General features: G+C 37.0%; 1 protein-coding gene across 1 annotated transcript in view; it reads left to right on the top strand.

The window, feature by feature from the left end:
• The window catches only part of Ipo9 (Importin 9), a 358,080-nt gene that overhangs the window by 165,758 nt on the left and 178,561 nt on the right, over window positions 1–13,761 (top strand). Inside the window, exon 10 of the mRNA XM_090372279.1 lies at window positions 4,541–4,639. Coding sequence (XP_090228405.1) covers window positions 4,541–4,639 — 99 coding nt within the window. The remainder of the gene's footprint in view (window positions 1–4,540; window positions 4,640–13,761) is intronic.

Raw genomic sequence — 13,761 nt, 5'->3', positions numbered from 1 at the left:
AGCATATTTTTTATTTATTTATTTATTATTATTTATTATTTTTTTTTCACAATATTCCTTTATTAATCATCCATATTTTGATGGTCCTTTTCAAAGTAGTCTGCATTTGATGAAATGCAGTAATTCCAGTGTTTCTGTCATTCCTCAAAAACATGGTGGAAGCCATATTTTTACATGCATTGGCAGATCGCCTCCTATGTCTTTACAATTTCTTCTGGCAATTGGAAACATTTTTCTCGCAGCTCCTTCTTTAACTTTGGGGGAGGATATTGCAGGGTGCAAGGTCAGGGCTGTAGGATGGATGAGGAACACATTTGTGATATTAATGCCAGCTGAGTAATTGATGGCAGTATGAGCAGTGGGAGGTCTTGCATTGTCATGATGCAGCATCCACCCACCTGCATGCAGTACAGTTCTGTAGTAAGATCCTTTAACAGTTGTATGATGTGGCACAACATGCTGGTAAATCATTCCTTGAATGTCAAAAAACGAGATGATCATAACCTTTCCTGCAGAAGCCACAAGTTTTGCTTTTTTCAGTGTTGGTAATGATCTAAACTTCCAATTTAAAATTGGAAGTTTAAACAGAGCCTTGTTGCATACTCTGAGTAAAAATGAAGCCATGTCTCATCTGCCATTATCGCTTTGTAAAGAACCTCACCATCTTTGGTAATCATCTGTTACAGCTCTTGACAAACCTTGCAAACTTGCTGTTACTCAAGTGTGAGTAGTCTTGGAACCCAGCATGCACAAACACGTGTCATATGCAAATGGTCATGGAGAATACTGTGCATGCTTCCTACTGATATTCTCAGCATCTCTGGCAGTCTTCTCTCATGATGACAGAAGCAGCATTTATGGTTTCTGTGGTTACAGAAGCAGTTAGAGCTCCAGGATCACTGATTTTTGTGATCGAATCACGTTCATGTTTAAACGTTGTTTTCAGCTGTTCTGCATAGATTCACCATAAGGCTCGTTTAGCATTCCATGCACTTCAGCTGATGTTTTCTTGAGTTAGAAACAATATTTGGGTGCAGTATACTATTCTTTGCTTATCACATTCATTGTTATGTAGATGAAACTGAATGGGCATAAACTTGACCAACTGCCATGGTCACACCATGAGCAGTAGTCAACTGTGCAGTTGCTGTGATGCAGCTTTGTTTGGTTTTAAATTCTGTAGCTCAGCTAGAAATATCAAGCAGTACGATTGTTCATGAAGAGTTATGAACATTCTTTATTGAACAGCCCTTTTATTTATGTTAATTTTGAAAAATAATGCAAATGTAAAAAAATGATTTCTATATTTCTGTTTATAATTACTGCTATAAATTATTATAATTCAAATAAAACTTAATAGTTTCACAGCATAATGACTCGGCTCCAATCTTGTGATATTGACATTCATTTTCACCCTCCTGAATCTCAGTTACCATTCTCCCTGTGATGGCATAGTCATATCTTAACTGTATGGAAAAAATATGCATTCTCTATAAAGGCCTTTTTAACTTGGGACTGAGTTGATCAGTATAAGATTGAAGTGTGGGTTTCTACTGAAAACCCTGCACTTATTCTTCTTTCTTTTTTTGTTTGTTTTAAGATATTTTTTTTCTCCTGTGTGTGTATCATGAGATATGCCAGCTTAGAACATCTGCAATTAAATCTTCCAGACCTAGTTATCCATTTTCTGGCAATTTCTAGGTTTTTTCTTTTTTTTTTTTTCTGATGCTGTATAAACTTACTTTGTTGCATCACGTGCTAATGCTAATTTCTTTTTGCATGCTTAATGAATGTTAAATGAAGGATCCACTGTCAGATATAGTATGAAATGCAAATATATTATCAAATATAGTATAAAGTATTATGATAGTGTGAAAATAGTATGAAAAGTATGATAATAGTATGAAAATATACTATCAAATATAGTATGAAAAAACTTGTATTTAAAGCAGAGCACAAGTTTTTTTCAAGCAGTTATACTCTCCATTTCACTTGTCCATATCTATACTGACTCTCTTACTGCAGTCTCTGCCATAAGGGAGAACTTCTCTTCCTGTTATCTTATACTGAAAAACATTGACTACCAATTACTCTCCTGCAGTGATTCCAATCAGTCAGTAATATTTTGCTGGATCCCTGGACACTCTGGGAAATGGGAGTGCTGACCTTGCCACTAAACATCCTCTTCCCACATTTTCGAACACCTTTGGGTTCCTTATACAGCTTACAAGCCTATAATATTCAAGGCCTGTTTTGATAACTGGTCACAGATCTGGAAAAGTAATGCCAACAACAAACTTTACCAGATAAAAAAAAAATCCAAACCTGTGGCTCTCTGGATTCAGACAAAACAGACAAAAGGAAGTAGTATTGGCAAAACTGGGAATTGAGCATTCTCATCTTACACGTCTCTTTTTTTATTATTATTATTATTATTATTTTGACAAAATCCTTCCCAGTTCACATCCTGTCACACCCAACTTAGTCCATCATTTACAGATAAACTGGCCTCATTACTTATCTATTCATTCAAGCGCATTCCAGCCATTCTACAGATTGAACGAAGCTCAGATTTTATCCCATTTCCTTAGGAATGGTGCAATATTGAAGAACTGTTACTATACTTGATGTGCATTGGCCTATACAGGTTATATAATTCAATTGCTGTACTATCTCTTTTTAAACAAACTATGAATAGACACAATTCGACCTCAGTAGCTCTTGTGTTGTTAAACCTCATATCAACAACAACTTCATTAATATTCTGTTGCAGAATCATGGGTGTATGTCTGTGACCTTGAAACAAAGGCTCAGCCCTCTTGATGGAAGACTGTCTTTTCCAAGGCCTAAAAAAGCAAGACAGTCTTGACCAAATGTAAAAATCACACATTGTATTTTTTACTCATGGTGCATTATTCATTACGAAATTGTCCCACACAGTTAATCAGTGAACTAGCAGTCCTAAAAATCAGTTCTGTTGGCAATTGCGTGATGATTCTCTTCAGTATAAACTGCCAGAAGAGTGGACTTCAGAGAATTGGAATTTGTACCATGATAACACCCCTGTTCACTCGAAGCTTTCCATTTGAAACTTTCTTGAGAAGCACTTCGTCACTGTGATCTCTCGGGTCTCTCATTCCCCATGCCTAGCAGATTTAGCTCCCTGTAATTTTTCTCCCAAGCTTAACCCCCCAAAAGTCACAGATTACAATGACTGAGGAAATCATTTAGAATGCAATAGAATAACTGTGAGCAATTCCAAAAGAAGTCTATTGGGAATTCTCTGGAGGTTGAAGGTGCATGTAGTATAAAGGATTTTGAAGGCACATGTAGTGTAATGTATTTTGAAGATCCAACCAAATAGCTGGTAAGTTTCATCATTTCCCAAAAATTAGTTCATTCTCTGTATTTTGCGCCTTGTATTAGACCGGGGTTCGAGCCCGTCACCACCAAATACAGAGGATGCAGAAAGGTCAGGGAATGACCACCGCATATCCCAGAGCAATATGGTCTTAGTTGCTAATGTTCCTAAAAAAAAAAAAAAAAAAAAAAACAAATAATAATAACAATAGCGCCTTGTATTGTTTTATAGTGGAATGTAAAAAATTAAAATAAATATAAAAAAAAAATTAGCTTACGTTCGCATTTCTCAAATTGTGCCCACCCCAGGTCAGAGCTGGATATGATTGAATATATAATGTATAAAAAACCATCTTCATTCACAGTAAAAATGTGAATTAAGTAAAAATTTCAGATATCTTATTAACACTCACTTCATTAACCAAATTACAAGCTCCATTTCCTGCTTACATACTATTTATGCTGTTATGTTTTGTTTCTATTTTTATCATACTGTTGATAGGTGTAGTCATTGTAAAAATACTCTTAAAGTTAATGAAGTTTTATTTGATGTCTATTTGTTAGTTAACCGTATTTATATTTCTTACTTCAGGATTCCAAATTTGATATTTTATTATTTATTGAATCCTGGACTTCACACAATGGATATTGACAAGAAAAACAGAAATTTACCACCACTCACTTTTGCAAGCAATGTGCTCCCCACCCCAATCCTGAATTACAGTTAAACAACAGTCTGATACCACTAGTTAATACCATCGATTTCTTATGTCTGATGTTAGATAGCAAGCTAAGTTTCCAAGCACATTTCATCCATCTACAAATTACTTGTCTAAAACAGTTGAAAACCTTTTTTCACTGTTTTAGACAAGTTACAAGATACAAGTAGAGTTACACTGTACTCAGTGTGACTGTACTTCAATGTAATTATTAGTATTATTCATAGAGGAAGGGGTGGCTTAAGTTATTAACTATAACTGTAAAGCGTAGTTTAATTTTTGAATAAACGTTATTGGTGAAGGAAGGTGACATGCTGGCTTATACATACAAGTTTGATCCTAAGTTTTATTTTGATGTTTTTTATTGTATTGAATGATAGCATTAAAACAATAGTTAAAAATGATTAGTCTAGAAATAAAAAATGAACAGTCATCTTTAAAACAACATTTCTTCTTAAAAGGTAAGGCAGTGGAGCAATGATCCTAATCAATTTGTAGAAGATGAAGACGATGATACTTTTTCCTATTCAGTTAGAATTTCTGCTCAAGATCTTCTAATGGTAAATGCACATATTTATATTAGATTTATTGTGTATGCAATCCTTTTACTGTATTTTTTTAATTAATGTTAATTCATAAAGAGAAACTTGCTAGTTCTAAATATCATTTTTGTATTTAGATGTGTATGGCATTTTTCGTTTTATTATATTACTGATTGTACCAGATCTGTATTCTTTGATTGCCTCTTTTTTTACGGAATAGATTTTAGTGGCTTTTCTTCTCAGAAAGTCAAACAATTCATTGAGTATTTCCTATTCAGATAAAATAATATATAGAATATATAATATAAAATAAATTAAAAGTTATACAGTGGATGCTGTACATTTTCATCACTTTAGGACACAGCTTAATTTATAACAAAGCCAATAAAATAAAAATGCAACCGTTCAGCATTGTTCATTGATGTAGAGCAGAAATGTATACGTAAATGTGGACAGAAACAAAACATTAAAATCAAGCAATATAAAATTCTTTAATTTGACTGTGCACTATTTAACATTAGCATTAGTAGAGGCATATGATGCAAGAAAGCAAGCTTATGCAGCATCAGCCAAAAAAAAAAAAAAAAAAACCTCACTTCCACTTCACCCCTCCTTTCGTTCAAAATACCAGTCCAGCTGAGCCTTAAATTTATTTAAGCTATCAACTTCCACAACAAGGGATGGAAGTCTGTTCCACCAACCAACTACCCGCTGGCTAAGGGCAAATTTCCGCACATCTGTCCTTCCTCAATTTGAATTTATGCCCTCTCAGGTGATTATTCTGAGCAAGAGGAAGAATCCCATCAGCATTAAGCATGCTCAAACCATTCAAGGCTTTATATACCTGTATCCGATCACCTCGCCGGTGCCTAGTCTCCAGACACTGTAATTTGCAAAACTTAAGCCTTTCTTCGTAAGAGCACCCCTTTGTTCCATTCACTAATCTTGTTACCCTTCTCTGTACTCGTTCCAACAGCTCTACATCCTTCTTGAAATGAGGCCTCCAGATCTGTATACAGTACTCAAGGTGTGGCCTGACCATTGCCTTATACAAGGGAATAATCACCTCCTTATCACTGCTAGAAAAATTCCTGTATATCATTGACAAGACACCATGAGCTACTCTTGCAACCCATCTGCACTGCTCAGAGAGCTTCATATCAGCCTGCACAATTACCCCCAGGTCCTTTTCATTCTCTGCCACTGTCAGTGTAGTACCACAGAGTTGATACGTTGCTCTGGGGTTGCTGTTTCCCATATGTAGTACTTTACATTTGTCAATGTTAAACTTCATATGCCACCTCTCAGCTCATCTGCTCAACTTTTCTAGATCCTGTTGCAGCAACGTACTGTCATTAGTGTCGTTAACAACCCTGCCAACCTTCGTATCGTCTGCAAACTTGGACATTAAGCTTGATATACCATCATCAATATCATTTATAAATACAGAAAACAATAATGGACCCAACACTGAACCCTGAGAGACTCCACTAATAACATTAGTCCACGAAGAGCAGTGTCCATTGGTTACCACTCTGTCTTGTCCCCCTCAACCACCCCTTTATCCATAGCAGCAATTTGCCCCCAGTGCCACACTGCTCCAATTTGTGCAGCAGTCTTCAATGTGCAACAGTATCAAAAGCCTTCCTAAGATCCAAGTATATAATATCAAAGTTATTCCCTGCATTCAGTTCTTTTGTGACTGCATCATAGTATCCAATCAAATTGGGCAGGCAAGACTTCCCCTTAACAAAACCATGCTGTGTCCGAGCTGTAACCGAAGTCTTGTCTAGATGATCCTGTAGTGCTTCTTTAACTAGTGCCTCCATTAATTTTCCTGGAACAGAAGTTAAACCTCGCAGGTCTATAATTACTTGTGTCGGCCTTTGATCCTCCTTTGTGAATTGGGGTCACATTTACACATCTCCAGTCTGTGGGTACCTCCCCTGAGTCAAAGGAAGCTCTCATAATTATGGCTAGCGGATTGCTTACTTCCTTTGCTGCCTCCTTTAATATAACTGGATAGATCCCATCCACACCAGGTGCCTTTCTTGTGTTTATCTTCAACAATTTCTCCTCCACTTTACTCTCAGTTATTACAAGATTCTCTAGCTTACTGCCAGAGTTGAATACACCTCTGGCATTCCCCTCGCTGAATAACTCCTCATGTGTGAATGTTGATGTAAAATATTCATTTAGTTTGTTAGCTACCTGAGCAGGATCATCAACAGTTGACCCATTGATATCAAGTGGACCAATCTGATTCATCCCCTTCCTTCTAGAGTTTACATAAGTAAAGAACTCTTTGCAGTTTTTTTTGCATCCCTTGCCAAAGATTTCTCGTAATCTGCCTTTGCCTCTCTAACCTCCTTTGTAACTTGGTTACAGATCAACTTGTATCTATCATAGCTTTCTGTGTCACTTGTTAATTTATATGTATCCCATGCATTTTTCTTCTCTGTCATATGTCTCATTAGTTCATCTGACATCCATTTAGGCCTAAACCTTGAACAGTATTTCTTAGTTGGTATGTAAAGCCTAGTAGCTTCCAAGATAAGTTCTTTGAATGCTTCCCATTTTGAATTTGCTGTTGGTAACATCTTCAGTTGGTCCCACTGTATAGAATTTAAATACTGTCTCTGACCATCGTAGTTGCTTTTACGAAAGCAATAACCCTTCCCTTTATCCCTGATGATAGTTACCTCTTTGAGTAAATCCCACTTCAGCACACTGATCACTGCCACCTAGTGGTTCCTTTATCTGCAGATTCTTAATGCATTAAGAATCACTACTGATAATCAAATCAAGAGTATTACCCCCTCTAGTTGCCTCCTGATTTCTTTGAGAAAGTAGTCAATAGAAGTGTCTTTCATAATGTTTCTCAAAAATAATATTAAAATGAAGAATTAGAAAAGGGTTAGTTGGTGCATTATTTTAAAAACGGTCAGATTGGTAGGAGTACAGATACTTTCTTTTGCAGAGTAATGACTCCAACAACCATACAAACTGTACAAAGCTGCATTAACTGGACATGCACTATATCAGAGTTCAAGCACAATTTGGGATGTTATGTCCACCTTTGGCATGTTATGTGGACCTCTGCTGAACTTTGGGTGTTGATTTCTTGATTAATTTTAAGCATATAACAAAAAAAAAAAAGTTCATATCAACATGAGCCCAAGTTGAAACTAGTATGCTGTTATAACAATTTCAAGAAAAATCTAGAACACCCTGCTAAATATTAGGATTAAAATTTTATAATTAGAAGTTCCAAAATATCTTAAATTCATCTTTAAACTTCTTAAGTTGAAATTTTTTTTTTTTTTAATTAAAAGTTATACAGTGGATGCTGTACATTTTGATCACTTTATGATGCAGCTTAATTGATAACCATAGCCAATTAAACAAGAATGCAGCCGTTCAATATTGTTCGTCGATGTAGAGAGTGGTTTTTTTAAAATGAAAATCCTAAACACAAGAGGTATTAGAACCTGTAGTACTTAATACTGTGCCAGGGCTGAAAGTTGAGAAGATGAAAGAAGATATTTGTTCACATTAGAATTGAATTTCTAATGTCAACAAATTAGATAGTAATTTTCAAGAAATACTTTGGAAGGATGGTTGTTCCAGAAAACAGAAGTTGAAGGAATAAATGAGGAAGAAGTAAAGTTAGTTCTGTGAGATTGAAGCTGGACAGTAAAAGAATGTTGACTGTTTGTGGCACATGTTCAGACTGCTTTGGAATAGAGAGCAGGAATTATAGAAGCAAATTCAGAACAGTGCCCATGGAAATATTGCATTGGAGCAGAAGAATCCTTTTTGCAAGATATAGGGCAGGACTGAGTTTTAGAAGGATTGAAATCAACTAAGTTACCTTTCCTCCACTGGAGAATTACCTGGAGATCAGCATTTAAAGTATTCAACATGGATATTTGAGAAGTTGAAGCAGTTTGTGCAGGGCAAGATTTTTCAAATGGGAACCAGATTGCAAAGTGCTATCATCAGCAAAACTATGGATAGGATTTCTGGTCAATGGAAGGTCATTAATATACAAGAGGAAAATATGGGAGAAAGAACTGAACCTTGAGGAACAAGCATTAGTGAAAAAGTTAGAAGACAGAGAGCCATTTACCATCACCCAGAGTGAGCGGTCAGAGAGAAAACTGGATACCCAATTACAAAAAACAGTGGCGGACCGTAAGATGGAAACTTATTTAAAAGAATTTTATGCCAAACATGATCAAAAGCCTTTGAAATGTCAACAGCAATGTATTGAGTTTCACCAAACTTTTCTATTGAATTTGTCCATAAATGGGTGATATAGGCCAGTATATCACCGATGGATCAAAATTGATGGAATCCATACTGGTGATCACTGATCATATGGAAGGATTCTAGATAGTTCAAGAGTTGGCAGTTAATATATTTTTTCCATTACTTTAGAAAAAGTAAAGTAAGTGCAATGGGATGATAATTGGATGGGAGGGATTTGTCACCCTTTTTAAGAACTGATTGGATATGAGAATTTCTGAACAGAAAGGAAGAACACCTTTGGAATAAGAAAGTGAAAAAAGGGCGACACAGAACAGTTGTAAGTTCAGAAGCACAGGTTTTGAGAACAAGCGGAGAAATACCATCAGGACCTGAAGCTTTCTTAGCAACAAAAGAGATTGTTCAAAATCCTCTGACATCCTTTTGATGGAAGACCACAGGAAGCATTGAATGGAGTGTATTGGGAATGGTAGGAGGTGGTTTATTAATGTCAGTCAATACACAAGTTAGAAGAAAAGCAGGATGCTAGCAGTTCAGCATTATCTTTAGCTGATTGGCAATAGAACCATCTGGTTTTGAAAGAGATGGAAAAAAAAAATTATGCCCAATAGCTTTAAGAAGAGACCAGAATGTTCAACTACCATGTGGACAAGAAGCAAGTTTTCTATTCTTAGCCTGTTCAAAATCTAATTTGGGCTGAATAATAACTGCTTTACAATTGCTGCACTCTTTGGTGTACTCAAAAAATTGACCTGGAGATTTGGATACATGCGCAATTGCTATGTGCAACATTCTTATTTTGAACAGCCATAGCACATTTTTTGGAAAACCGAGGTTTAGATAAAGGATGAGATTTTAAGGTGGCATGTGGAAAAAGGATTTCATCCCTAGATAAATAATTTCACTGACATTATCTAAGCAAATGTTGACATCAGACAGTTTGAAACAGTGATCTGACCAAGGAAAATAAGAAAAGAAATTTTGCAGATTATTCCATTTTGCATTCTTGTAAAGCCAAACAACACAAGGTTGAGAATGACCGTGAGAGAAAGGCTCCATTGGAGAACAGATTTTTGCCAAGTTGTGATCTGAGATGCCTAGAGGACACCAGTATGGATTTCATCAATTTTGATCCACCAGTGACAACTTACTTTGGCCATGTACTTAGAGCAGTTGTGTGGGAGAAAAAGATCAAGCATATTGGCTGCATGGTTAGGATTGTTTGGTATTCTGGTAGGTAAATGAACAATCTGTGTGAGGTCATTAGTAATTGCAAAAGTCTCATCATCTTGACCAGTTGGATCCATGTGACTAGAAAATGGAAGCCTGCCGAAGTTGTGAAAAAAACAACACATCCTGGGTTACTTGGAGATGATTCTTCAAAGATCAGATCCTTCCGTTTACTAAAAAGCAGTGCCTACTTGTGTCAAAAGACACTTGATTCCTAAAAATACTTGCTGAAGAATAATATTGAATCTTAATTTAGAAAAGATATAAAATAAATTTCCTGTTTCTACTCCAGGATGGTCACATGGTCAGAGGAGTTCACAAGACAGACAGAATACAAGAAACAGCACCAGGTTTTTATTAATCATGTGAGCTGTAACCACAATCACTCAAAGCTGTGTACTTATTTAGCCTGACACCTGGCCACTCAGCTATGGCAGCCTTAAACTAAAGAAATACACATAAAGAACTCTTGTAAATACACAGCTTGACAAAATTAACAGAACATGAAGAAAGCATGATGTAACTCATGCAGCTTGCGGTGAAGCAGGTGAAATTTGGTATGGTGGTGTACCATAGAATAACAATGAAATGAGGAGACAGTAAGAAACTTCAGATAGGGATAAGGGACATTTATAGTTTTATAAGAATTTCTAAAAAGGTCACATTACGGAAGTCAATACAAGATGCTCAAAAATTTGTTCATATGACATCAGTACAGCGTGTGATCCCCTCCAACAGCTAAACAGGCTTGACAGTGGTGAACCATGTTTGATATAAGGGTGTCTATAAGATTTTGTGGCAACATCCCATTCTTCCACCAGCACAGACCTTAGCTCACCAAGTGACTGAGGATTTGGCTGTTGGCATATAATTTGAAACCCAAGGACATCCCTCACATGTTTGATCAGATTTATGTCTGATGTTTGTGCTGGCCATAGCAGTCATTGGATATCTTCAGTTTCAAAATATTCCTCCACTTGAACTCTATAAATCAGGGCCAGCTGCATCCCTAAGAAGTCACACAAATGGTGAGGATCTGTAATCTGTAGGCTAAAACGGGTGTCATCAAAGAACAGATCTGTACCCCATTTGTCAGGGCTCCAAGTCATGTGTTCATGGCACCAGTTGCTACTTTCTACGGTGGTTTGGGATACAAACTTTGCATACTTGCATAGAGTCTATTTGAATTGAGCCTTCTTAGCACAGTCTGGTTGGAAATGTTTTCATCTGAGGGCGGTGCAGCAACCTTAAGAGACAGTTGATGACAGCATGTCGTAGGGTTTTGTCTTGCTGCTAGAGCCAAATAACAGTCTGTTCTGGTTGATATAGCCCTCAGGCGACCTTGGCCAGCTCTTCTTGCAATGGTTCTTGTCTCCTGAAACTGCTTTCATACCGACGAAATGACACTGTGTGATGCATTAGTAGAGGCATATGATGCAAGAAAGCAAGCTTATACAGCAAGCATCAGCCAAAAAAAAAAAAAAAAAAAAAAAACTTTCCCATTTCACCCATCCATTCGCTCTAAATGTTTGTCTAGTTCTGCCTTGAATTTATTTTAAGCTGTCCTCCTCCACAACAACAGATGGAAGTTTGTTCCGAAAATCAACCACCCGCTGGCTAAAGGCAATTTTCCCCACTATTCTACAACTGTCTTTCCTTAATTTGAATTTATGTCCCTTTAGGCAATTAATCTGGGCAAGAGGAAGAATCCCATCAGCATTGAGCTTGCTCAAATCGTTCAAGGCCTTATACAACTCAATCAGATCATCTTGCAGGTGACTAGTCTTCAGACACTGTAATTTGCAAAACTTAAGCCTTTCTTCATAAGAGCAGCCCATTGTTCCATTCACTAATCTTGTTGCCCTTCCCATACTCGTTCCAGCAGCTCTACATCTTTAATAAAATGAGGCCTCCAGAGCTCTGTATACCCTGCTCAAAGTGTGTCCTGACCATTGCCTTATACAAGAGGATAATCACCTTATTCCTGCTAGAAAAATTCCTGTATATCATTGACAAGACACCATGAGCTAGTGCAGATGCTTTTGCAGACCATCTGCACTGCTTAGAAAACTTCATATCTGACTACACAATTACCTCCAGGTCCTTTTCATTCTCTACCACCCTGTGTGTAGTACCCCACAGTTGATACGTTACTCTGGGGTTGCTGCTACCCAAATGTAGCACTTTACATTTGTCATGTTAAACTTCACTTGCCACCTCTCAGACCATTTGCTCAACTTTTCTAGATCCTGTTGCAGTAGCGTACTGTTATTAATGTCATTAACAACCCAGCCAACTTTCGTATCATCTGCAAAACTTCATATCTGCCTGCACAATTACCCCCAGGTTCTTTTCATTCTCTAAAACTCTCAGTGTAATCCCGTCAATGACGCGAGGAACTTTAATGGACTTTTTTCACTCTGTGGCTGTTAGTCAGTCTCAGGCGTAGATAACAAGGTTTTTCTCCCCAGAAACTGCGGTTTTTCATCTAGCAGACAGACAAATCGTCCATAGAACACACGCAATTAACAGACATAAGACACAGCAATGGAGATGAATTTAATTATTCGGGTGGCCTAAATATAGTAGTTTGTCAGTGTAGTACCACAGAGTTGATACATTACTCTGGGGTTACTGCTTCCCATATGTAGTACTTTACATTTGTCAATGTTAAACTTCATTTGCCACCTCTCACCCCATCTGCTCAACTTTTCTCGATCCTGTTGCAGCAACTTACTGTCATTAGTGTCGTTAACAACCCTGCCAACCTTCGAATCGTCTGCAAACTTGGACATTAAGCCTTATATACCATCATCAATATCATTTATAAATACAGAAAACAACAATGGACCCAATACTGAACCCTGAGGGACTCCATTAATAACATTAGTCCACGAAGAGCAGTGTCCATTGATTACCACTCTCTGTCTTCACCCATTCAGCCATCCATTTATCCATAGCAGCAATTTACCCTCAGTGCCACACTTTTTCAATTTGTACAGCAGTCTTCAATGTGAAATGGTATCCAAAGCCTTCCTAAGATCCTAGTTTATGATATCAAAATTATTCTTTGAATCCAGTTCCTTTGTGATTATATCATAGCATCCAATCAGATTGGTCAGACAAGGCTTCCCCTTAACAAACCCATGCTGTGTCTGAACTAGAACTGAAGTCTTGTTTAGATGATCCTGGAGTGCTTCTTTGACCATTAATTTCCCCTGAAGAGAAGTTAAATTAACAGGCCTGTAATTACATTTGAGCCAACATGCCACCCATTTTGACTGCCAATTTTTAAGTCATCCAACAGCCCACCATCTCAAAGAATCATCTAAAGGACGATAATTTACCATCCTGAGTACTGGAGATTAGACTATCCCACCGAGCAGACAAAAAACTGGAATGAAGAGTTGTCACAACCTATGGTTTAATAGTCATGAATAATTTGCATAATGTGACTCTGTAAGGTAATAATAATCTTGGCATGTGAATCAAGAAAGCAAGCGTATGAGCTTATGTAGCATCAGCCAAAAAAAAAAAAAAAAAACACAACCATTCCCTCTAAATGTTTGTCCAGTTCCTCCTTTAATTTATTTAACCTCAACTTCCACAACGACAGATGGAAGTTTGTTCCAGCATTT

This window comes from Mastigoproctus giganteus, chromosome 4 (assembly GCF_048544385.1).
Source record: "Mastigoproctus giganteus isolate SK-2022 chromosome 4, ASM4854438v1, whole genome shotgun sequence".
Taxonomy (NCBI): domain Eukaryota; kingdom Metazoa; phylum Arthropoda; class Arachnida; order Uropygi; family Thelyphonidae; genus Mastigoproctus; species Mastigoproctus giganteus.
The sequence above is the reverse complement of the archived record's forward strand: the minus strand, read 5'-3'. Positions and strand labels throughout refer to the sequence as shown.